At 40.2% G+C, this 26,763-nt stretch overlaps 2 protein-coding genes across 10 annotated transcripts in view; both read right to left on the reverse strand.

Annotated features, from left to right (window-relative positions):
• Positions 1 to 7,241: 7,241 nt before the first annotated feature.
• cd79b (CD79b molecule, immunoglobulin-associated beta) lies at positions 7,242 to 13,019 on the reverse strand. The gene is made up of 6 exons (XM_049015511.1): positions 12,843 to 13,019; positions 12,048 to 12,335; positions 11,756 to 11,874; positions 11,131 to 11,184; positions 10,772 to 10,902; positions 7,242 to 8,102 (listed from the first exon to the last, which is right to left on the reverse strand). Exons 1-5 carry the CDS (start codon positions 12,922 to 12,924, stop codon positions 10,801 to 10,803), a joined length of 645 nt encoding a protein of 214 aa, XP_048871468.1. The 5' UTR covers positions 12,925 to 13,019; the 3' UTR covers positions 7,242 to 8,102; positions 10,772 to 10,800.
• Positions 13,020 to 16,011: 2,992 nt separating this feature from the next.
• Positions 16,012 to 26,763, reverse strand: part of LOC125742960 (sodium channel protein type 4 subunit alpha A-like) — a 47,709-nt gene continuing 36,957 nt past the window's right edge. For 8 of the 9 annotated variants that reach the window (XM_049015468.1, XM_049015467.1, XM_049015469.1 and 5 more), the window contains 10 exons: positions 25,082 to 25,208; positions 24,825 to 24,979; positions 24,336 to 24,509; positions 23,931 to 24,053; positions 22,688 to 22,966; positions 21,391 to 21,444; positions 21,032 to 21,171; positions 20,810 to 20,909; positions 20,275 to 20,545; positions 16,012 to 20,107 (listed from right to left, as the gene is read on the reverse strand). In XM_049015468.1, the coding sequence (XP_048871425.1) occupies positions 18,915 to 20,107; positions 20,275 to 20,545; positions 20,810 to 20,909; positions 21,032 to 21,171; positions 21,391 to 21,444; positions 22,688 to 22,966; positions 23,931 to 24,053; positions 24,336 to 24,509; positions 24,825 to 24,979; positions 25,082 to 25,208 (2,616 nt within the window). In that variant the 3' untranslated portion in view covers positions 16,012 to 18,914. Of the gene's footprint in view, positions 20,108 to 20,274; positions 20,546 to 20,809; positions 20,910 to 21,031; positions 21,172 to 21,390; positions 21,445 to 22,687; positions 22,967 to 23,930; positions 24,054 to 24,335; positions 24,510 to 24,824; positions 24,980 to 25,081; positions 25,209 to 26,763 lie in introns of those variants that run through there. The other variant, XM_049015475.1, reaches the window with a different exon arrangement.

Raw genomic sequence — 26,763 nt, forward strand, 5'->3', positions numbered from 1 at the left:
GTGGGGCACCCGCACAAAAAAGAAAAATCAGAGTGGTGATATCCGGCGCATCACATCCAGGGGCGTCAGAAATAGTGGGGACTGGGGGATGAGACCCCCTCAATATCAACAGACTCCCCCACCACACCACACCCCAGTACATGAACAGACATATATTTAGGGATAAACAACACTGTGGAAAAAAAAATCACACTGCGATATTTTTGGGTTTAGCGGTCGTCGCTCATAAGGTCAGATTTTGCTATTTCACTTGTTTCTGTCATGATACTGATGAATTACAGATGACACAGGGGTTAGATACATATATCTGATTGACAGTTTTATACTATGCTGTAGCCTGGCATTCCTTCCAGCGGATACCATCAAGAAACTAAACACATGAGAAAGTAATGTTAGCCCCCCCCCACACCCAATGCCTTCCCTTCCCTGTGTTCATGCATGCAGATAAGCTTGTGATGCCGGTATTATCTCATTACAGAAGGGGAGCGAACGCATAATGAGTTGCATTTTTTTTTGAAGTGGCAGGTAATTTCAAATGCAATGTTTCAACAGAGCGCAACAAATATCACCAAATATACAAGCAATTTTATGTGCAACAATGACTATCTATCTTGCAAGCTACTGGCACGAAAACTGACACTGTGACTAGCACTTTAGCTAGCTTAGCTAGAGTGACTTTAGGTCCCGCTTAGAGGCGGAGCTAGCATGGGGGTGCGGGGTGCAACCGCTGGCAATAACTGTCAGGAATCCCCTACAAGGGCCCCCCACCCCTGGCCTGTCTGCGCTTGCTGTCAGAGTGGGTGGATGATTTTAGCTCCACAACTGTTCCCGCTGTTAGTATCAGGCTACATCCACACTGCTACGTTTTAAGACGCAGACATCAGTCTCAGTTTTCCCATTTCATACACGCTACCCCAGATATTTCAGCCCCCAAAAATAGAGAGTTTTTAAATGCTCTGACAGTCGTATACTTCTGACAATTCTATTTTAAAGTTGCAGTGCGGATGAGTGACAACGGAGACGGTATAAGTGCCCTAATTGATCCCTGCCCATTACGTGACCCATCCCTGCTTTGATCCCGCTAGTTACACCCACCTATTGTCTGATTGCTCACCTGCTTAAGCTATACAGAAGCAAACAGTATTCCAACTTGGATGGATGAGCTGCTTTCAAAGATGCTTTCCCTGTTGCAAGCTGGCCTGCATGCAGCTAAATTGCATGTTTCGCAGATGACGGCTGCATATTTGCTCAAAAAGAAACTAATTCACTGATCATTGTGTCGATGCACGCATGCCCAATGTAGACTAATAGTTTCAGTGTGTATGGAAATACGTTTGTTAACAATGTGAAAACGGCTGTGAGGATGGAGATGGTTTTTGTTTGACAACTCAGTTTTTAAACGAAAACGTAGCGGTTTGGATGTAGCCTGAGTCAATTTAGGAGTTAGTCTGAGGTTAATCATTTTTCCCCGCTGCACTGCAACACAGGACCTTAGGGTTCCCCCACCCGCACCCTCCATTTTCAACTTTAACCCCCGTGAAACAGATATGCTCGATTCATATTTTTCATTATGAATCTGCTTGTTATTGTGGCCAACAGGCTCTGCATGCAGAGTGCAAGGATGAAACATGTACCTCAGACTGTACTCCTGACAAAATCATTTGATCATATGGTTATTGAGTTATGTTTAGCTGAGGAACTGCATTAAAACAGTGTTATTTTGAATGATGAAATTTTTATTATTTTTAAATCTTCCTTACATCGCATCCTTTCACAATGTGACTATTGCACCTTGCCCTCCAGTGTGAAACTGCTTCCGACGCCATTGGTCACGTATATATTGATCACTGTGTGGGTCAAATAACCTTGTTGGAGTGGCTGCCTTGATTCTAGTTTGTGAGCTAAGCAGGAATGATGGGGGGGGGCTGGGTTGACCTCAGGTCGCCCCACTGGATGCCCGAGGTAGAGGGATGACTAGGGCTGTACCCTCAAGGGTATGCCAGTTGTACCTTTAGCTGTAGGTAAATTTACCTTTAGAGGTACGGAAATGGACTTTGAGGAACATGTTTGTACCATTGGGGGTACAGTAACGTTGTTTGTACATTGGGAATGTTCCTCAGACTCGATTTCTGTACCTTAGATTAGACTAAAAGGTACATTTACCTACAGCTAGGGTACATTTGGTAGATCTTTGAGAGTACATCCCCAGTGACAAAAAAAGGTACAAATTGGTACTCTGTTTTCTGACTGGGAGGGAGTGGGGTTCGGAATGAAGGGGGTTCCCACAGGGCACCATACAAGCTGGAACCACCGCTGCAGCAGCCAACTAGCAGATCAGTTAATCAATTAATTAAGATTAGCTTCAGGTGAACTGAGTTAGCCTTCCTGTTTAAGTTTCTCCTGCTGTGTTACATGTAGCTCAGTCTTGGGCAAACCTGCCTAGTGTTTAGAACCTCTAGCTTTATTTTTGAGTCACTTCTTGACCTTTCCCATCCTTTATGGATTGTGTATTTTTGTACGTATTTTGTGGATAACACCTCTGGAGAATAGTAAGTAGTGATGGTGAAATGAGGCTTTGCGTAGCACTGAAACTTTCCAGCCAGATGATTTGCCAAAAGTTTCCTACTAGAAGTCTCATGTAACACGGTGTGCAACAGTGACACCTAGTGGTGAATATGGTGATGGCAAAAATTGGGGCTTCTGAGAAAGAAAATTGAAACTATTATTTCAGAAAGGGGTTTCAGTTTTTCAAAGTGTTCGAACATTCAGCAGCCAGACAGTGCCTCATAGATACTGTTTTGGAGAAAGATGCAAAAAACAGAATGCAGGTGCTATTAGTAAAGCAATATTCAATAAACAATCATTTAATGCCACTGGACCAGTTATCTGCCTATTTTTTCATAAGCCTATAGTGATATTAAACATTTTGCATGTGTTTTTTATTATTGATTTCTCACAAAAAGTAAGGAAATTTGTGTTTGGTTGATTTATTTCTTTGTTGTGACGATGCTTCTTGACAATAAATCCATTGGAAATCCTGTTTATTTCCCTTTTAAATGGGGCCGCGTTTGTAAGGAAAATGCATTTGTGGGCAGAGCGGCAGAGTTGAGTATGTGGGTTGCGCCCATGAAAGACTTGCCAAATATTCTCTGCCAATTTGTCAGTGCCAAAGCCAGACAGCTGATTCTGCTATTGACTCTTGTTTGGTGTCCGTTAGTGGATTGGATGATTGATGTCTGAAGAAACAAGATATTGGCAATTTAACAGTTTATTAATTTAACAAGCAGGAGCCTCAAAGGCGTGTGGAAGAACGAGACACAGCAACAACAGCTGTGGGATGGCATCCCATTCTCCAACCAGCATTTGTCACAAGTCAGCCAATGTGGTCGTGTTGCCAGCGAGTCCATGTCTCTCAGAGGCTGCTTCTTTGGGTGTGTCTTTCTGTTCGTGCTTCTGCCCACTGTTACATTTTGATAGGCTGCTTTCGTTTTCCTGTCCACACAATGAACAGAAGGCCATTGCACTGAATTTGTTGTACTTAATGTTTTTTTTTGTTATATATTTTGATTTATTGTGCCTGACCCTTGTTGCAGTACGACAGTTGATTATCCTTTTTTGGATTTGCTTGCTTTGGATTCTAGGCAGCCTGTAAATATGTATAAATAATGTGTCTAATCTGAGTATCTGGGGAGGTTTTCATCTATTTTCTCACTGTTTTGGCTAGTTAGTAAGTATTGTGTATCTTTATTTTCTGTTTGTTTGGGTTAGGTAGAGGAGTACTTTTTCAGGTTAGTGATGTTATTCTTTGTCATTGTGCCCTGGTCAATTCCTGAGGTTATTCCCTCTGATAATAAAATCACTGGGGTATACAAAGTAGTAGCTTCACTCTACGTTCGGTGGGGCCTGACCCTAGACTGGCACTTAACACTTGCCAACACAGAAAGAAAAGTGGAAATATTCAATTTTAGGATTCGTGTTGTTGATGGACCATTCACTAAGAAACGTTTTGAGCTACATTACTGCTTGCAAAATGGGCCTAATGAAATAAATGGGTGAGATCACAGAAACTATGTAGATAGATATTGGCATGTTGCATTGCTGCGATGGGCTGGCCCCCCATCCTGGGTTGTTCCCTGCCTCATGCCCATTGCTTCTGGGATAGGCTCCGGACCCCCCGTGACCCAGTAGGATAAGCGGTTTGTAAAATGGATGGATGGATGATCCAGGTTCACAAGTGTGTCCTAGTTGTTTGCCAATAATCATTTGTCCACACATCCTATCAACCAAGTCAGTTATCGTATAAGGAGCAAATAGTATATTAGTTTATTTAGGTTATGTAGATGGCAGTGGATTTTTGTTAAGTCTAACATCGAATTTGTCAGGGACTAACCCTGGGGATCCCCAAGTGACGTCAGGAAGACCACGCCCCTGGGGAATCCCCAACCGGGCTTACCTTTCTAAACACGGAATGTGCCTGGGTTTACGTGCTTCTCCACCGGTTTTTCCGGTCTTCCTGGTTCTTGTGCAGCTCTGCCTCTCAGCTGATTCCAAACTTCTCTAATCAGTGTCTATTTTAGTTCATCTGATCTTGCACTCCAATGCAAGATCTTCATGGTTTGTACTGAGTTCCAGCGTTTTTCCCCTGTCTGTCTACCTGGCTTTCTTGACCCCGCTACCGTCCCCAGATTCCCGAGACCTGCCTGCCCCTCCGAACTCCGACATACATCACTCGACTTTTGCCTGCCCACCGACCACCGAGTCCCTGTCTGAGCCCCCTAATCACCAACTCACATCGTCCAACCATTGCATGTTTTTCGACTATGAGTTTTGTCTTTCGATTTGGACTTAGTGGCAAGACCTTGTTGTCTACCACATTGCAACTCTCGAGAGTAGCCCTGCTCCAAATAAAGCTGTTTTTCGTCCCTGAATCCACGCAAGAGCCCTTCATACTTGGTACCCCTGACAGAATTCTCCACCTTAGCTTTAGCCATGTTAAGTATCCACTTCAAAGGTCAGTCTCCCATTCTCATAGGGACTAAAATGACCTGTACTAAAAGCAGTAACCTTCCCACGCAGTTCGCCTATCTATAAAGACAGGTCCTGAAAACTCTTGCATTTGGGAGGACTTCATTTGTGCGGCTGCAAGGTAAACAGTTCCGAATTATCCTCGTAGGGCTAAAAGTCCTCATTGAAGGATTTGTGAAGGCCAGTATTATCGGCAATTGGGAATGTTCACCGTTGAGCAGCTAAGAACTTCAGTTATGCCGTGTAACTCCCTGTTACAGGGTTCAAAGTGAATGATGGCTTAATTGGTGAGTTTATCAGTTGTAATGCATTGTGTCCTGACCTTAGATATATTTTTGAGGAAAAGAAAAATATATTTTAGGCATTTAACCCTGCCATATGTATGAAAATGATTTTGTCGCCACTGCTCTTGCACTGCTTCTCTGACGTATATTTCATAACATGTTTTAGCATTTATCTCTTCAGGATCAATTTTATTATTAAGCATTGGTTAAATTAAAATAAACAGTTCCTGATCTAATTCAGCTCGCAGTTATGGAGGTGGAAGGTTCTTGATCATAGCTGTTACTCCTGTGCTGCTTAGTTAATGTATATTTTTAGATGCAGTATTTATTACTTTAAATAGTTATTACAAGCAATACAAACTACAAGACAATACAATACAAAAAGACTGTAGAACTGAAATCCCAGGGACAAATGCAAGTATTAGTTCCTTTTTGCTTTCATTATATGTGCAATTATAAAACAGACCACCAGAGTGTGACACAGTTAATGAAATAAAATATATATAGTTGCACGGTGTTCCTGTATTTGTGCCACGTGCATTTATCCTCCGAAGCATGAACCGTAGATCGGGGGAGGGGCACCTGTACTCGGGTAACTATTATAGCAGGCGTAGGCACTAGGAGTGCCAGTATCCAGCAGGATTCATATCCTCCCAGGTGCCTGATAACCACATCTGATCTCAGGCAGAAACTAACACCGATGTTATGATGGAAAATCGGCTAGATACTGGGTCCAAAAAACCGACGTCTTGCTAACCTTATGGGTCGAGGCACACATAACATATTTCATTGTCTACCGACAGGGTACCAATAAACCACTTATGCAACGGTGCGAAGTTCCAGTGCAGAACATGTGTAATGATGGTCTTGCTGTCCGTCCATTTTTTGGACCCACTGGTCCACTAGGCAGGAAACAACCCAAGATGGGGTGCCAACCCGTCACAGGGCACACTCACTCACCACTACCTACAGACAATTTAACTACAACTAACCTGCTACTACCCTCTGTTCTTATTTACCTATTTAAACTGTACTAATGAGATAAAAATTATATAAAATTATTACATTGCCTGTCATAAGTACATTCTTTCTGACTTATTTGGAGTTTTCGTCTTCTACACCCCCGCCATCCGATAGCAGACTTCATTTGAATTTAGATTTTTTCTTTTTGTTCCGGGCTGTATTTAATTTTAGTGCTTTCACCATATGGAGACGCCATACTGTAATTGCCGTTTCCCTTTTTAGGTCGGCGAAGGCATGTGGAAGGCGTACGAGTTCACGCTCAACTAACTGTGCTCGGCGAGTGGGACAGTGAGCTCTGATGCAAATAAGCAGGAAACACATGTTTTTCTTGCAACACACGTCTCCTTCCAAATGCTTTACCAGTGTCAAAATGCGAGCAGTCAAATGCATGTGACGCCAAGGCGATTTATGTTTGTGTCCACAATGGGACAGAAAGATATATAAAATGTGCACAAGTGGATATGTTTGAAACAGCTGCCGTTGATTGGATGCTTTTTCCTTTTCTTGTTAATCACATGATTCTCTTTAGACACTATGAGATGATTTCTGAGATGATGGCACCGAATTGCATAGATCACAATTAATGCCAATTAATGCCATTTTAATGCTCATCTGTTTGCTTTATATATTGATTTACAGCCAAATGATTTGCTAGGTGTAGGGACGTGCTGTTTGTATTAATGAGCAGCTAAGTAATAAAATGGCTTGCTGAGTGTGCAGATTTAAAAAAAAAACACTCCGTTCTTTCCTGTCATACTGTCGTTTAGAAATATCATCATTGCAGAGACAAGTACTTCTGTGTTTGAGATACTGCACTGACACCTGTGCTGTGTGAAGACAAGCGTGACATGAATAATAACATGATACTAGCAGTGCTTTTGTCAGTATTGTCAGGCATTTCATGGTGCACAAAGTTAACCAAACTCTTTATTATTAAAAAAGAAAACTGTACAATAGTTGCAAGAAAACATTTCTCAGACACAAATGGTAATTAATGAAAAAAATGTACACACTGGTAACGGCCTGAAGCACTCTGTGTACAACATGTGTATAGATGTATGTAACACAAATATATCATTTATATAAGATATAAAAAAGAATATGAAAGAATGTTTATGTTATTTTTTGCACAAAGAAAAAAATCTATTTTGCCAACATTTTTGATGCTGACAGATAACACACACATTTCCTAGTGGAGTGGGATTTTATATTCTTTCACTCTGAAGGCTTAGTATTAGTTAAAATGGCTTTGGATACGTGTTCACAGTTATTTCTCTTTTGCTTGTATATATGCGCACACATAGAAGCATGGCAATGCACACGCCATGGAGAGTATATGCAAGGGGACGTCTGTCTGCATTGTAGCTATGATTCTTTGCTTTGCATCAAGGCTGCCCAAAAGGATGGGAAAGTCAAAGGGAATCATTCTAAGGGTCCCTGAATGACAGGAGCCCTAAAAAATTTGGAACAAAAATTTGATTGGTCTGGCTTGGGGGTCCAATTTGCTAGGCCTAGCATCAGTAACGGGGCTCCTGCTTTGCATTTGCGATACTGGTTCTCTGGGTATACAACATGGTGCGATGCACAATGATGCACAATGATGCACAATGATGCACAATGATGGGCAATGATGCCTTGTTTGGATTTCTGAGCTCCGGGTCACAGTTCCCTTCGTCCTTTTCATAACTGACGAGCTGTTATTTAAGCAGTTTGGTTCAGTGAATGGCAGTTAATATCATTGCTCCAGGGTGATGACATAGTAGCTGTAATCTGCAACAATGATAAAAACAGAAAAAGGTCTTGAAAGAATCAATTCAGTTATATTCAGTTTACAGAATGAAGCACATAATTGATGATACATAATACAGAGTGCCAGTCGATTAAGGGTCCCATCTTCTGAGAGGTGCTGACTTAGCAAACGCCGGCCCCACCTCGTCCCCCTATAGGGCAAGCTTTAACAACGGTGCCCCACACCCCCGGCAGAAAGAGCATGCATGACAACGCTTACAGTTAAATTTGGCAGTTGGGCGGGGGTGACACCCCAGCAATAAAGTTTTCCTGGAGCTCTATGTGGGCTTCAACTGGCAATGATGATACATCTGCTTTTTCGCCATTTTCCAACAGCTTTTTCTGGTCAGGGTTGCAGAAGGACCTGAAGCTTATCCAAGAACCCATATAAGGCAGGGAACACCCTGGACAGTCAGTCGCACACATTGACCAATCGAGACACAACGATTCACCTAATCACATATTTTGGGACAATAGGAGGAAACATGCAAACTCTATACATATGGCTGGAGGTGGTATTCAAACCAAGGAGGTGGGCAGTTATAGTGTAACCACTAAGCCATCATGCTACCACTCATAATATACAATATACACATTAATTAATATAGTATTTGAAGTATATCATCCATACATGCATGCATCCATCCATAAGCTAGTCCAGTAAAACTTATCCAGTAAAAGGCTGTGGTTCCTGGAACCTTCCCAAGCTCTGTATACTACATCGAGGGTACCCAGAATTCTTACTAAACACACAGTCGTTCACTACTGGCAATGTAAAGACACTAGTGCATTCAAATGTATGTTTTTTGACTGAGGAGAAAACCCATGCAGATACAGGGAGAACATGAGGACTCTAGGCACAAAGCAGAAATCAAACACTAATTCCTGTACAGGTATCTGCCGACATACGTCCTATCGAGTAACGACCAATCCTACTGACGTCCGAGGTCCATAGTAAAAAATATACACTGATGAAGAGATGTGTAATGGCATGTAGTTGGAAGTTAGCAGGTGTATTGCTTAATATAACTGGTGAAGGACAGTGGGCAGTGTAGCCAGCCATATAATGACCAAATGTCCATATCTAACATGTAATACAGCATGCAAACTATACACAGAGACAGACACACACAAACTACCAGTCAAAAGTCTTTGCACAACACAGATTTTTATCACTTTTCCATTTGATTTTATTCTTGTTTAGCACTAGAAAGTTGAGTGAACAACTATAAATGGAAACATAAGTCAAATAAAACTAGCTCTAAGTTTATGACATGGAGAGAGTATGTAACTGCATGTCTGAAATCCTATTAATTGGGTGTGTGGTGATGGCATAGTTAAATTCTAGGCCGTCCTTTAACTTTAGATGCACTAGCTAACTAACTCATCCCATGAAACAGAGCAGTATTTAATGTCCCTTGTAGAAAGAGTGCCTCACATTTTCTCTCATGTTATAACTGCTAGAGGAAATTACTTTGACGAATCAAAGGTATGACATTATCCTGCTAATAAAGCTACTCAAATGGTGAAAATGCTTTAAATTAATTTGTTATCAAAGAATATTGAGTGTATTTTTAGTGAGTAACATGAAGTGTAGAAAATTTCAGTGTGTGCAAAAACTGGTAGTGTGTGTGTGTGTGTTTGAGCGGGTTTACCTATCCTTATGGGGACACAATGTCCCCATAACGTGATAAATATCCGTTTTTTTCCCTTATGGGGACCAGTTTCCTCATAAGGGAAAACTCTATTTTATAAATATCGGTGACTGCTATTTATAAATATCGGTGACTTTTCACATAGAAGTGAATGAGCGGGCCCCATAAGGATAATATACCCTACATGTGTGTGCATTTGTGTGTGTATGTGTGTGTGTGTGCATCTTCTTTCTCGGCTCTTGTTGTTTGTTACCGTGTGCATCTTTTGATTTCATAGCGCAATTCTTGCCTTAAATTTAAGCGCAATCTCTTTTATTATAAAGTGTTGTGGTTTTATATTTACATTATTATTTACTGTAGAGTACTGTGTGTACGTAACAGTACTGTACTTAATGTTGTACCTATTCCTTATAACTATTGATATACGCACAATTTGACTTACTACTGGTGGTCGCAGTTCCAAATTCAAACACAAGTTGACGGGTGCCTGTCCATCCATCCATCCATTTTCCAAAGTGCTTATCCTACTGGGTCGCGGGGGGTCCGGAGCCTATCCCGGAAGCAATGGGCACGAGGCAGGGAACAACCCAGGATGGGGGGCCAGACCATCGCAGGGCACACTCACACACCATTCACTCGCACATGCACACCTATGGGCAATTTAGTAACTCCAGTCAGCCTCAGCATGTTTTTGGACTGTGGGGGGAAACCGGAGTACCCAGAGGAAACCCCACGACGACATGGGGAGAACATGCAAACTCCACACACATGTGACCCAGGCGGAGACTGGAACCCGGGTCCCAGAGGTGTGAGGCAACAAATTCTAATATACAGAATATACAGGCCTCCAAATACACAATTTCCTTTACAAGATATTGGAATAACCAGTAATTGTTGGTGAATATTTGGATGCTCTGCATCATGCATGCATGCATACACTTTTCTGTGATCTCCCAAAGCTTGTTCATTGAATTTAATATTTTTTTCACACTGTACCTTAGGTAGCTTGATGCCAGTTCAATGCCTCATTCTTCACACGGGGTTTCAGGGCTTTCCCACTCGGCTTCTGCTGGTTGGCTATAAGCGGGGATGTCTTCATACAGGTCGCAGTGCTCAACTGTCAATCCCTGCGCCAAATCCAGAGCAGAAGATCTTGTTACCTCTAATTTAGTCAGATTTTTTTTTTCTAAATACACGAATAGAGGAAGAGTTATATAGGATTAAGGTTGAATTGATAAGGTGCTTCAAAAAGCACCTTGCGGCTTTGTGTGGCATTTATCACATATCAAGTGTAGCACTTTTGTTGATTTGGTCAATTTTTTGCTTGTATGAAAAATTTTTTATTTGCTTTGTACCTCATACAAATGGTCGTCTTGAGGTTCTTCGTAAATTCCATCCTCATTGTTACCCTAAGAGCAAATGAAAATCACACATTATTATTTCAGTAGCCGTTAGTGAAATGTTTGGCCTGTTTATCAAGTAATTAGTAGTAATTAATTAAAATATACATTATTACAGTACAAGAACAATAGATATTCTAATTGCAAGCCGTCATTCATTAAAGATTAGAGACGGAAAACTAATTAGGGCTTTTTTCCACTAATTAATTATAAACCTCTGGCTAAAACCACAATTTTCTCAATTCTCAACTGATACATATTGATCTACACTACTGACCAATGGATGCCCATCTAGGTCAAATTCAGTGATGATAACTGTAAATATCCAGAATCCGGGATTCAGGCTCACTATCAGATCACTATCAGAGGTGGACAGTTCAGGTCCAGAAAGTAAAAATCCAAACCAAGATTTTGTTTCAACCAACCAGTTACAGACACAGAGTAACTCAACTGGCTGGTTCAAACAAAACCTCAGTCTGCATTTTTCCTGCCTACTATCCACTCACTATGCTCACTATGTTGCTGTACATTTCATTTCACAAACACAGCAGTGATCCAGGATTGGCTGTTTGCCACCTACTTTGTAGAAATAAAGCAACACTGGAGCAGTAGCACACAGCACGAGCAGCAAGCCCTGGATGATGATCATGGAATCTTTCATGTTGCTTCTTTTCTCTGCAACCTTGGGTGTTATATGTCCTGTGAAAGTAGAGAACGACAAATAAAAACACCAAGTGTTCTATATAAAATGTATTCCAATTTAAAATAACAGAAAGCGATTCACGAATCTGAACTGAGATAACGGATTGCTTTTCAGAGCTTGGTAACTCTTGTTGAAGAAGATCCTCAATAGTTTGGATGCTGATACTTACTGACTACCCTTAGCTCGGTCCCAGACCCATTTTTATTGTTCACCTCGCAGTAGTAAATTCCTGAGTCTTCAGGTGTCACTTTGAGGATTGAGAGTGAAGCATTTTTCTTAGGTAAGGCCTCATCTATCATGATGCGGCTACTCTTATTAATTGTTTTTCTCTCCTGAGACCCGTAAGCTTGGGTCCTGTACCAATGCACTGACTCGTTCACCCCTACACAGTAGATTTTCACTGATCTCCCAGACTTCACGCCAAGGTATCGAGGCTTTTGGGAGAGGTACAGGCAATCTGTGGATGCAAGACGTAAAAGTACAGTTCATGAATTCCGTGCTTTTTGCGCAATGCAAAAACCAGCAAATTTATTTGAGTGACGATTTTTTGAAAATAACAGACATTTTGCTGTAGGCTACTCACAAACAAATGTAAAATGGTTGAAATGTTCATAATTCTGAGCTCACTTGGGATAACAATTCATGAGCATGTAAAACAAGAAACATAAACTGATAACTCTTAAAGATGGGATGGGATGAGAAATGTACAACTAAAATTAGTCAAAACCAACTTCCTCTTTTATGCACAGATGGACTAGAAGAAGTGTAAGAAGATTCAAAACAAACACTAAATAAGAAGACATGTTAAGTAATAATTAAATATCTTTTTATATATACCCTTCTCCACAATTAATTTATATTACCTGCAGACAATAGTATATAATGCATATAATGGGTATATGTTCCCTTTTCCTATTTATGAACAACTCGCACATCTGCAAGCGACATACGGTACATGTCTTACCTGCAAAGTTTATCAGGACAAGCCAAGTGCTTCCAGTGAAAATGCAGGAAAGCATCAGGCGAATGGGGTTCGGCAATGCCATTGCGCTCAGCTGAAATGACAGTGGCGGCCCGCTTCACTGGATCAGTCACAGGCAGTGCTGTGCGGCAGGCGATGCCTCGGTTCGATATGCTCCGCTGCCATTTCCGCTGACATTACCTCTGAGGCATAGGGAAGGGCCAGAGATGCAAAACTCACACGCTGCTGGAGGCTGCCTGTTTACGACATGGCTTTGTGAACACTGCAAAAAGGCTGCCTTAAGCGACCACATGTGTGATAAAACACTAAGCGAGACGGTTTTGCAAGCCAAGTATGCAAATACATATAGTAAGACTGAAAATCTGTTTCTATAATAGGCCTTGATAGTGAATCATGCCTTAAGTGATGTGACCGATCCAATCAAACCCAGAAACCTGGAGGTGTGAGTCTGAGCCCCCCCCAGGCTCTCCCTACTGTCCCTGATCACAGCTACACATCTCTAAATAAAACTTCACACATGTTTAGTGCCCACATCTTCCCATAATCTATCAAATGATTACGTTCAATTAGACCTGTCTCTAAACCACTAATACTTATTAATTAATTCAATATTGTAACAGGTCTTCCTTTTTTCAAGACTAGTAGCAAACCGGGTCTTAACATATTTCCATGCGCTGCACATTGCACATGGTGGCCAGTATGTTCCTTGCTTCAGGCTTCAGGTGACAGTGCATTAAACAAGTTATCCAGCAGCTGGACACCTTAGGACTGTATCCTGCCAGGTGGCTGCTGTTCTTGTTGCTGCCATCTGTGCAGGGCCAACTATTAGGAGGCCAGAGAGGCAGAGGAGCAGGAGTCCCAGAAGTGATACCATAACAAGATCTTTATATGTATTTCAATTCTATACATTGCACTATTTGTACTAGCAGCGTTATGCATTTTTGGTTTTGCATGTGTTCATAGTTCTGGCCTTTGTAAATTCTTTGGGTGAAATTATTGCCTGTGCTTCACCACATACCACTAAATTTGTTAGATTGACTTGGGGGAAGTGTTTTTTTGGTCCCCACGACATTGACAGAGCCAATTTCTCCTCCTGTCTTCTTCACATGCAAGGACACACACTCACAGACCGTGGACAATTTAAAGAACCCAGTGCTATCAAACCCATGTCCTGTACCGTGGAAGGAAACTCGTATGACAGAGAGAGAGAGATCTATGCCTAGGGTCTGGGGTTCATTCTTGGGGATATGAGACTTTAGTGTATCCACTGAGTCATCTTGCAATCCCTTTATGGCTATACTTTTATGTATGATGTTGTTTTTTTTACATTATAACATTTTAAAATGGTGTGTGAACGTGCCCTGAGATGGGTTGATGTCCAATCCTGGGTTATTGGCTCTTCTGGGATCGGCCCCAGACCTCCATGACCCTGCATAGGACAAGCGGGTACAGAAGATGGAAGGGTGGATGAACATTTGGACACTGGTAATTGTGAGGAAGTAGGAGGACCACTATTAGTTTGTGATGCAGATAAAGCTCTTTTTTTCCATTGCAAATTATAGATTAGAGCTTTGACATAGCAAGGTTTCTGTTCCTGTTAAATAGTTCATGCATTGTCATAACTGATATTACAATGCCGTAATGTAGATATCAGATTATGACTCAAGTTTTCTTCAGATGCTTGCAGGCCATGCAAATTCATTTTCCTTTTCATTTTTTCCACACATTTCCTGGAGGAACCATGGTGTTATCACACACGATGGTCAACATCAGCTTACATTAAGTGATTAAGGATGCATTCAGTATTGGCCGGTTGGGTGTCCTTAATGATGTATGGCTTCCTCCTGCTCATACAATAACACCCTTAAAACTTGGGAATATTCCAACCGTGCATCAAACTGAGCAGACAAGCGAGAGAATGAATTACACACCATTTCTTTTTTCCTTCATTTTATTCATTTATTTTATTTATGATGGTTGAACTCTCATCTCCATTCTGATTTTCTACTGATGTGAAACATGGATCTTGTATGGAATCAAGGACCAAAGTCCCTCTTGGACTGACCATGTCCATCCAAGTGAGCTAAGGCAAGGTGATCTAACCGCCCCAACCTGGTGTGATCTTGTTTCTGAGCTCCACCAGGACAGTAGAACACTCCTGAAACCTCAATTAGGACAATAATCATAAACATTTCAACAGTCATATTTCAAGCTATGAGACTGAGGAACAGTATACAGAACTCTGCAAAAGCCTTAAGGCCGCCAAAGAAAATTATGTTTAAATGAATTCCGTCTTCGTGTAAAACTTGGTGTAAAACCTGATTTTATGTCTGTCAAAGAGTGTCAGCATTGCCTTTTCAAAACCTGCCCTAAGGTCACCCCCGTATTACGTTTAATCATCAGACACACCCATTACCATTTTTGGGTAATCAGTGCCTCATCAAACTATTTAAAAAATCAATTAATTTAGTGAGCTGGTGGTGAAATTTAGCAAATAGATGGAATGGCTAAGGTGCCCCTGAGGAGAGGTTTGGGAACCAAAGCAGTGTTCATCTAGCCATCCAACTAGATATCAGTAGCATTTTTGAGAATTTCATGTTAACCATTGTTACTGTTAACTTGCTTACATTCTAATACAATGTTAAATTGTGTTTTTTTTGGAGCAAATATACACTTACTACCCAAATAAAGTTATAAACATTTTCTTTGCCTACCTAAGACTTTTGCAGCATACTGTATATGAGGAGATTTACTGGTGTGCTGTTTTCAGTAACTGCAGATATTGCTTCATATAGGTCAGATCAAATGACCAGTGGAGTCTCTCTGACACCCGAACACACAGAACAGAAGTTGGAAGATAGAATGAAATACAGTACAAACACAATCAAATTACCAAACCTGCTCCTTACTTGTGGCCACGGACATCTTGAAGCCCAGAAAATAGAAAGTTGGGGTTAGCTGTGATGGTGATAACCCACCAGTTGGGGCACATGGCTGTTAAGACCCAAAGCAACAGATGAATTACATGATAATCAAAAGCTAAGAAATACAGAAGAAATATAGATCATAAATAAATAGAAAATTGAGAATACAGAAACTCTAGAAACTTTGTGAACATGATCAAGACATATGATCAGGAAACAGCCAGAGGTTTGATTTTAAAGCATTTTTATAACAAGAAAACAAATCAGTCTAATATGTCATTCACACACCATCATGCACTTCTGAAATGGCACAGTAATACAAGGCAGGGAAAAACTAATTACAGTAATTGTTGTACAAAGGGCATATTTCAGACATATACATATATCTGCCTTGTAAGTATTCCACATAAAATGCTTCATTCACACAACATGTTTACATGCGACATTCTCAATGTTTTATATGGGTATTACAAACGAAAAACCTTTTTAGTGCTGAGCAAAGAGTATGTACAGACAAGGATAATCCCACACACTTCGGGGATTTGAAAGCAATCTTCAGTCCATTACAACTGTAAGCAACATCAAATACTATTTATATAATGTACACGTTTGTTGCTACGTGAAAGATGGCGGCCAGAACACATGATATTCAGGCTTCGATTGTCCAGGTGTACTATAGCTGAGAAGTGTCAAGGTTGCATTCGCTGTCTTTACTGGTGCAACAGGCCCACAGATTAGGGCTGAACTGAACATGCATCGCAGTGTCATACTCAGTCATGCTTAAACCTGCTTTTCTTTTTCGGGAGTAACTTGTACTTTAACATTAAAATAAAAAGTAAGACGCATTCTATCAACAGGGTAGTACAGAAAAATCTGCCAAAAGTGCTTCTTTTATTAAAGTATATATTAGTAAATGCAAAACATTCTAATTTAAGGCTTAAAGCACAGCTTGTAGTGAATACAGTTTTCAAACATTTGCTGTTACTGTTTAAAAATGACGCAACTGATATTTGAACATCACCAAATATCACTGAAAATACTAGTACAACATATTGTCCGAAATTCCAACATGGACTGAACATGGTGGACACAGTAACAGGCTGTAAACTGTATTTATAGTGTATACAACTTTTTTTCCAACGAAGATTCATCCTGTAGTTTGTCACACCTGTACTGTTTACTAGTACATGTCCTGCATCTACAGGTGGACACACCGGTGGACAACACATACATTCGGTCAATATAAACAAAGTTTCAACCTTAAATTGGGGATCATCACAAGGAATATATCACTCAAATAAACACAAAACAAAATAATAATTTTATTTGACCACTTTGGGAAACCTTTTTTGGTTTTAGCGTTTTCTTTTTGTGGCAGGCAGGTTTTAGATTAAAACGAACAGCTTCTACTGAGACAAAGCTACTGAACGCAGGCCAGACCCAAACAGAAAGTGTTATGAAAGTCTTTCACAGTTAAGGGGCTTTTGGGATGAAGCAGTCATCTGCATGGTCAGGAACTTTCACGATATATATAGTCAAAGAAGTTGAGAAGTGAACGAGCAGCCAGGCTGTGTTTTTTAGCCCATGATACGTGATGTCCTCATGGCCCACTGGCCTCATTTTACATGACTTGCTCTTTCAGGGACTTTATGTTATGATGGTGTGTAGTTTCATTCATCTTACTAAATTAGACAGTAAATTGAATATTCCACTATTCAGATTAGAGCAGTAGATTAATTTTATACAACATTATAACGCTGGCAATGCTGTTCATAGACAAAAAATTAAGGGTAAAAATATAATGTATATTTGTAAATATTTAACTGAATGCATTTAAATGTAATGACTGTCTATAATTCCCTTTAATGAATAAGGTAATAATCTCTAACAATCTAATAATTGAAAAATTTCCCTGTAAAAAATATGTGTAAAATAATCAATGACCTATGGGTTAAATATTGGAATAGATGATTATCGATAATTTAAAAAACATTAATAGATACATAGAGGTATTTAGTACTTACATTTCTCAGTTATAGATATCAACAGGTTCATTTCACAAGAAAACTACTTTAGGTTTCAACAAATTCACAACCCTTTCACGGCTCTCTGTACTGGATAAATTAAAAACAATAGTTCTGTAATGTCTTCATAATGGTGGTCTGCAAATGCATATGAATCTTTATGAACTTATGTTAATTACCTTGGTGCGTGATATGAAATTGGACGCAGATGTTTCTGGGGAGGGGACAAGCCCCACTGCCCACCAGCGATAAACTGTTAATGTTAATCTTAACTGTTAAGTAAGGGTGGCAAGGCGAGAAATATTTTGATCATTTTCAGTTCCCAATTTTCCCTGTTTCTTTGTTAGCTACTTTTAAATGTCTGCTCTAGTTATCCACATATCTGTATTCCGAAGGTGCCACTAAAATTCACATCCCATCCTGTTGTCCCTGATCCATTCAAAATTATGAAGAATGAGCAAAAAATTTTTGTTAAATGCTATGATATGTTCTAAATAGCACATTTCATATAAAGACTGGACAGGGTTAGTCTATAGTTCCTAGTAGCTGGGCTTATGAATAAAAAGTAAACAAAATACAGTGTGGCGTGTATGACTTGCTACCCATTGATGGTTTTTGGAATCTTCTTTAGTTCAGAACCAGAAACTATTCAAGGAACAGTGACAATTAAGGTTCTTGAGTATATCTATAGAGGATCATTATATGTAAAAACAAGGATGGGGTATTTTACTGGAGTTGTTTGGTATCTTTAATCTCCGTGGTCTAAAAAATAAAATTTTAATAAAAATCTTTAAAAATAATAAAAAATTAAATTAAGAAACATTGGTGGTGTTGGACTTCGAGATGTTACTGTGGAGCAGAAGAAATCCAGCTAAAAGTTGACCAAAATGCAAAACAAAATTCCAAAACCAGTTTATCCTGGTATTGAATTACATTACTTGTTGCACCCTGGTTGTGTTACACCATCTATGTGCAACCTCTGAAAGTGACTGCCCTGTTAGTGTTTGTCGTGCTCCAGAGAGCTCCTGCTTGCGTTATCCTTGAACCTCCAAATGGGAGACAAAAGTATGCTGCCAACACATAGAGGTATCTGTTTGTTACAAAGCTTAACGACTGAGATTGACTGAATAGGCGAAGGTCTCTTGGGATGGTGCAGCCTGCAACACCACCTCACTAGTGACCTCTACAGCAGCTGCAAGCTCCTTTTGATCAGGGGCTGGTTCTAAGGGGGGTGGCCCTCCGAACAGTGCATACATATTCTTGGCTATCATTCCAGCTCTTTCTGGTGGTTCCTCACCTGCTTTCACCTTCCCTTTCTTTGAACGGGACAAGAAGGATGCTTGCTTTACATAACGCATAAATAGGTGACTGCGATAGGCTTTCTGGATCACAACAGCAGCTATAGCCTCCTCCTTATGCCGTAATGTGGTTGCGATAGGCAACCAAGTTGCTGAAGTTGGATTGTTGAGCATAAACTTAGCCTCTATGCTCATCTTCATAGCAGCCATTTCTGTTGTGTCACCCAACACCTCCATTGTGAGGGCAAGAAGGACATCCAAGCAATGAATTTTGTCCCCAGGAACAATAGGAAAGTTCATTGAAAGCAGTTTAAGTTTGTTGGGTTGGGGAATCTTCAGAGGATCCAACAATGTATCACAGAATTCAGAGAGCTGGCTATAGTCTATAAACTGGGTGGCCTCTAGGTCAAACTTCTCCCAAGTCTCATTGAACATGTCAAAGTCATCCTCACACAGCAAATCACCACTCTCTTCTTGGGCTACATTGAAATTCTCCAAAATGATTGCGATGTACATGTTCACTACAACCAGGAAGGATATGACGATATAGCTACAGAAGAACGTTATTGCCTTCCCTGGACTGCCGCAGTTCCCCTTGACATCAGTACCAGGGTTTATTATTTCAGGGTCACAGTCAGGGGGCCCACTATTCAGCATGGGAAACAAGAGCCCATCCCATCCAGCTGAGGTGGTGATCTCAAACAAGCAAATCATGCTATTTGGAAATGTCTCAAAGTTAAACATATCATCCACTCCTCCCTCTTTTTTTACATAGGCAAAGTTTGACATGCCGAAGATGGAGAAGATGAACATAACCAGAAAAAGCAGGAGGCCAATGTTGAAGAGGGCAGGAAGTGACATCATTAAAGCAAACAGCAGTGTCCGGATACCCTTAGCTCCCCTGATTAGACGCAAAACTCGTCCAATTCTTGCCAGCCTGACGACACGGAAGAGGGTAGGTGAAACAAAGTACTTCTCAATTAAATCTGCCACCAACATGCCTGAAAAAAACAAACAAAGAAATATGAATATTATGACTGTCCTTTTTTCATAATCTTCAATGTGCCAGGTAAACTATGCTTGTGTAATTTAATATTCAGCAGGCATACATTAGTTTCCAGTGCTTTTCTGAACTTTTTTTTAAAAAGATAACAAAAGGAGAACGTACTTGCTACGGAGAAAATGACCACAATGAAGTCAAAAACATTCCATCCAATGGTAAAGAAGTATTGTCTCAGTGCAATCATCTTCAGGAGACATTCGCTGCTGAAGACCACAATGAAGACCGTATTGATTTTAGCCAGCATGTCTGTCTTCTCTGGACTTTGGTCATCTTCCTCCGCCATCATGGTCACCATGTTCAGGCAAATCAGCACCATGATAAAGATGTCAAAGGGTTGCTGACTGATGAAGTCATATACCAGGCCTGGTATTTTGCCCTTCACATCCAAGTTAAGCAAAGCAGTGTGAGTAATCAAAAAATAAATAAAAATAAGCCAGTGAGAATGGTGAATGCGGAAACAGAATTCTAATTGGATTGTGTCTTTTCACCTCATTCGGCAATATTCATTGTCAGTTAAGCCATTTTCATTCAGCATAATTTCTTTGCAAAGTATCCTGCATTAGTTTGCCAGTCAGTAGACAGTCTAGTGGTACTGTTGTTTTTTCTCATCATAAGCAGAGTATGTTATAAAGGTTCATACCGCTGGTTTTGGAATGGGCTTCGCTGGCTTCTTGTTGCCAAGTTTTTTCATAGCGTCGTAATATTTCTTCTGCTCCTCAGTCATGAAGCAATCTCCTCCCATGTACACAACCAGAAACAATTATTCTTCACTGAATTTTGTCACACATTTTAGATGGAGACTGCATCAAACAATACTGCAATGCTACAGAACCTGAAAGGCCACAGGGGTATATTAATACTTATCTTATTCTTTTGCTGATTGAAGTTGTCAATGATGACACCAATGAAGAGGTTGAGTGTAAAGAAGGACCCAAAGATGATGAAGATGACAAAGTACACATACATGTACAGGTTGGCCTCATATGAGGGCTGCTGACCCACCTGTAGATGTTTGAGGAACTGAAGATTAGTTTCTCCATAAAAAGGGCTATATTATAGTATTTAATGCAATGTATAAGACTTTTGGAATATGAAGGATCTAAACATAAATATCTGCATATCTTGCATTTAATTAAAGTTCATTCAATATCACATGACATATTAATACTTTTTGACCGTCATTCAATGAAAAACCATATATGTTGACAGCAATAAAATTACCTTACGTGAGTCGACAGCCGCATACATAATTTCCATCCAGCCTTTGAATGTTGACTGAATAGAAAAAAAAGATATGATTATACTCTGAGCGTCTGTAGGTGGGGTGGTTTTCCTTCTCAATTTGTACTACCAGTATAGAAAGGGTACAGATCACCAAGAACGAAGAGATTTCAGTATCTTATGCTGACTCGAAGGAAGACTTTAGTAAGAATAAAGCCTCGGATCTTCCTCCATTCAGTAGACTGTCATTCATTGGGTATGTATCAAAGCCACTGTGCTATAGTACACAATATGGCATAGTACAAAATATAATGTTAATAGAATGAGATTGAATTTATTAAAATGTTTTTTTTAGGTTTCCTTTGTCAAAGGAGTTGAAGTTCCAAATGAGGCGAAGCCAAATTCTTTGGTTAGACACTCTGATATCTCATTTCAGTGGGTAGCTGGATTTCAATCTGACATGTTCCTGCATGTCACCCCTTTGATTGGGATTCCAGCTGTAGATAACTGGTTTTGCTGCTCTCTGCAAGTCTGATGCCAGACTCATATGAGTTAGAAGGAAAACAAAAAGGTCCAGGCTACTAGACAGCTAATATCAGTACTTATGTACTTAACTGTTTACAGAGCGAAACAGTCGACATGGAACATCTGTTTTCAATGACACTCTCATAAGCTGGGTCCACCATATTCACCTCGTCATCTACTGTCTCCATTTATCAGATCATATGAGGGTCCAAGCCCATTCCCATCCGCTACTTAATTTTGTTATTCTCGTCTCTGCTAGCCTTTTGGTTCCATTCGAACAGTACCAGTCTAGGTCCCAGATTTAGAAAGTCTGATCTCACTACTAGCTGTATCCAGGACCTAGCTGTTGTATCACATCCGATTCATTCTCCATGGCTACAGCCACTTCCAGATGATCCTAGTGTTACAGTATTGTTTATTCTACTTAGTCTTAGCATTTGGTTTATGGTTTGGTTATCTGAATGTTTCAGCATTTTTCTGATTTTGTAGTCCAGTCTTTTTTTTTTTTATAAGATTTTGTCTATTTCTGCAACTTGTATATATTTGATTGATTCTTGTTCTGATTTGTAGTTTTTTCTCTGGTTTCTGGCAGTGTCCTGCGTCTTGGTGCCTTTTTGGTTTATTGACTGTTCCGTGCTTAGTTCTATAACTGCCTTTTGCCTGAGTCATAAGTACTTGATGCCTTGCATTACCAACATTTTTACCAACAACATTACCAACAAGTCAACATACAGTTTGCTCTTTGTGAAATATATGCCATCTGGTCACTCACCACTTGCAACAGAGACAGGTAACCCATGCCAACGTTGTCATAGTTGACCCTGACGTTGGCCCAGCGCACCTCATTTGTGTGCATGAGGGCCATACACTCACTATAGTTGTTTACAACGTCAATGGTGAACATCACCCCAGTTGTGGTGTTGAGGCAGTGGTAGAATGTCCCGGCAAAAAGGTTAACCCCCATGATGCTGAAGATGAGCCAGAAGATAAGACACACCAGCATCACATTGAAGATGGCGGGGACAGCGCCCACCAGGGCGTTTACCACAACCTGCCAACCAAAAGGTCAAAGCAGAGTTAGGCTACCCAGCTAAGTCCTCCAGTTAACACTTATGTTTATAATTATTTTCATCTATCCAAAGTCATTTTTATATTTAATCATTTTTATTCTTGCATATTTTATATAATTCATTTGCATATTCACATGTTTAATTCAGGTAATTTAGTCTCATCCCTTATCAAGATTACAAGAGCTGTTTTACATTTTCGGCGCAAACGAATCCCTAAAAATCAACAAAATAAAACAGCAAATTGGGAATTGCTGCCATTAATGGGTACCATGCCAATAATATTTGCCAATTATTATCCCACGAGATTTAAATTGATGTGTTGTATTTCACCACGGAACAGATTGTTCCCATTATGCTCGTATTGAAAACAGTAATGGGTAAAGTTACAGGTTGTGAAAAATGAGATGAGAGTTCTGCAGTGTGCATTTCTGATAATGTGTGAAATGGACCTCTTATGAATAATTAGCCACATACAAATCACCCTGAAACACCATGTTTATTCAACTCAGAAGGAAATTGCTACATGAGTTTGGAAAACATTATTTTTTGTATAGCAAAACATTATGTCCCATCAATAATTTTAATTCAGTAGTTGTTTTTTATATAGACTCTGCATAGATTTATTGTATATAACTACATACAAATTTGCACTGCAGCTTTTTGAATTACTTATTTTTCTACTCGCCATAAAAACCACCTCAAGCAAACTTGGAAACATCACTAACGACTACATCCATGGACATAAAGCAGCAACCTCTGACCACTTGCCGGGTGATGTATTAGGTGTCACCTGGTCATATAAACATGCAGCACTAAACACAGAGGATACACTTTCATTGTGTAACCATCAAAACAGGCTAAATGTGGGAGCTCAGATGCAGACCACCCTCAGGCTTTGCCGTAAGTGTTGGTGTGTGTGTGAAAGCAGGGTACTGGTGGACTCACCCGCATTCCCTCAAACCGGGACAGGGCTCTTAGAGGTCTCAGAGCCCTAAGAGTTCTCAAAGATTTGATGGGTCCTAGTTCAGAATAGCCCATTATGCTTGCTGCCAAACTGACCAAGGAAACCTAAAAAGAACATTTTCATAAATTCAGTCTCATTTATTAACAACATTATATTTTGTACTACAGTATACCATATTGTGTACTGTAGCACACTGGCAAAAAACGGTCCAACAAATTGCTTCGCTCTACTGGAATTCCTTGAATTCACCACCATATTTGGTCACTTTATCAATGTGACAATAAGTAACTACTGTATACTGTAAGACAGAGAATCCAAAAAGCTCTCTCTGTTAAACGAAATGGATACCATGCGAGTCTGCAGGAAAAGTCGTCTTCAAAACTTACATCAACAATCAAGAAGTCCAGCCAGCACCAGGTGTTGGTAAAATACACTTTGTAACCATAAGCCACCCACTTAAGGAGCATCTCAATGACAAATATATAGCTGAAGACTTTATCTGCAAATTCCAGCATGATTTTTATTGTTCTGCGTCTTTCGAGATATATGTCCTCAAAGGCCTGGAAGAAATGTAAAAAGACTCTGAACTTAATAATAATAATAAGATCTGAACTTAATACTGTTAGGCAAAGGTATATTATATTTTGAGGATACATTAATATACACTATTCACATGGTATTTTCCCAGCATGGGATTCTGTACATAAAAAAAAACTGGGTATAAATGGCTTTGCATTGGTTTGCAACAAGGCTCAAGATTTTGTATGCTGGTTTTATGTAAGTTATGTAAAAATCATAAGATAATTAAGATGTAAGATAATTTTTTTACATTAACTATGTATCACTTCTGCTGCTACAGGATTCCTCAGACTTACCAAGGCACCACTGCTGAGCAGGATCATAAAGATTATGAAGGTCTCGAAGTAGTCATGCTCCACAATGGTGTAGCAGGTTCTCCTGAGGTTCCACCAGGTCTTTCCTCTGCCCTCTGAGGTGTCCAGCACCAGACAAGGACACCGTCTAAGGCAGTCTGCAGAGGATACACACATATGAATGCGATGCATATCTAGGTCATGAGGTGTTGATTTCAGTGCCTTTTCTAGATATGCAGCAATGGCACCAAACACCTTACTGTCAGTGTAACAAGCCTCAGGCTCCACGGGCTCTGGTTCCTCCTCTTCATCTGGATTTGGCGGTGGTGGAGGGGGAATGTAGTCCACCGTGCTGCACTCAGACACGCCATCCGGGGCACCAAACCGCTATTCAGGGAGTGGTGGGGGGATGGATTGTCAGGGGATCAAGAGAACATTGTCATTAGAGAGCAGTACAGTGACCCATATATGCACGTGCGATGAAAAAATTGGTCTGTGCCATGAGTGAATTTACCAGAGTAGCACTCATATGATACCATTTTGTGTGTGTGTGTGTGTGTGAAGCAGAGCCGCTTGCTTGTGTGAAATGAGGGTTCGTGAATGAGATGAATTGATGGCGCGTCACTGTTTTACTTGGTAGATGTAGTGTATTGTGCAATTAAAAATCATATCCCGTCTGTGTAGAGTTCATACATCTATAAATCCCACAATTCCTATAGCGAACAATCCCTGCTTCCTCAGCAAGTAGAGCTAGCTAGCTAGTTCACAAGGTAATAAAGTGGCATTTTCACATGCTAAATCTAAACCCCAAATGAGCCCGCAAAACAGAAACTCTAAAAGAACCACTGCCAAATGAAAATAATGGATAAACGAAAGAAAAAGTTTACAGATATAACACAGACAAAACAAAGCAGCAGCTCTTGTTCTGTTGTTGATGCAGGGAGGATCCGGGAAGGATTAGCGTGGACAGTCCTTGCGCAGTGCGTAACTTACATAATGTTTGATTTTGTTCTATTATTAGCGATTTGCATACTTTCTTCGTTTAATTTAAACTGAGAATTGTGCTGCTAATTTGAAGCATAATACAGCAGTCCCTTCACATTTGGAAAATTGACAATCACGCTTAAGGTTATTCGTGAGTTGGCCCTGAATGATTAAACCGGAATATTTTTGGAGCTTACTGAAAGATCACAGAAAATCGCAGAAACCGCTGAGTAAGCCAAACACAATACTGAAAATTATTAGGATCACAAAAAAAAACATACAATACATAACTTTTAGTGATACCTCATGTACTTACACTAACAAATATTATGTATCTTTTGTATAAAAGTAAAAGTCTTGGCCTGGGTACAGAATGCATCCTTGTCTCAACCAGCAACTATCCTCACTCACATGATAAATATCTTTGTAATCTTGCGTTTCTCACTGTACCATGTAAACTTTTCACTGCAGTCACTTTTGCATTTTTAATAATGGGTCCAAAACATAGTGCTTCCAGTGCAAACCATTTGTATTTTACATAAAAAGGTCTAGATCGGAAATCACAAAGCAATCTGACAAGCATCTGTCCAGTACTGTGTGTACTTGTTCAGGCAAGCAGTCTGTTATAGGTTGAGGTTAGAGTGACCACCTAATCCATGTCCGGGGGTGGGGGTGGGGGGGCACTTTGAGCTACTTCAGGTTTTATTAACTACTCTCAAACAGAAAGGCTCCTGTGCTTGGCTGAATAGTTCAGTTCTTGTGCTTTGACTGCTTTGTTTTCTTGATTGAAAGACTCATCCAGCTGTTTCACATGAACATTAGTGACACGTGCATGATTATAGGAGACTGACCAATCAGCACACAGCAAGAACTCTGTGCTTAAATGAAATCCAGGTCCTTTTAACTGAAATGGTAGTCTACAGTCCAGTCCTAGGTAAATATTGTCCGCCTGACATGG

Source organism: Brienomyrus brachyistius, chromosome 5, assembly GCF_023856365.1.
Source record: "Brienomyrus brachyistius isolate T26 chromosome 5, BBRACH_0.4, whole genome shotgun sequence".
NCBI lineage: Eukaryota > Metazoa > Chordata > Actinopteri > Osteoglossiformes > Mormyridae > Brienomyrus > Brienomyrus brachyistius.

Bases quoted from the DNA above. Each gene is read 5' to 3' on its own strand.
- cd79b (XM_049015511.1), bottom strand. From the start codon at position 12,924: ATGGCATTGCCGAACCCCATTCGCCTGATGCTTTCCTGCATTTTCACT. The intron at 12,336-12,842 runs GTAAGACATGTA...TTGCATCCACAG, and splicing joins TGTCCTGATAAACTTTGCAG to ATTGCCTGTACCTCTCCCAA. The intron at 10,903-11,130 runs GTACAAAGCAAA...GATTTGGCGCAG, and splicing joins AAGACGACCATTTGTATGAG to GGATTGACAGTTGAGCACTG.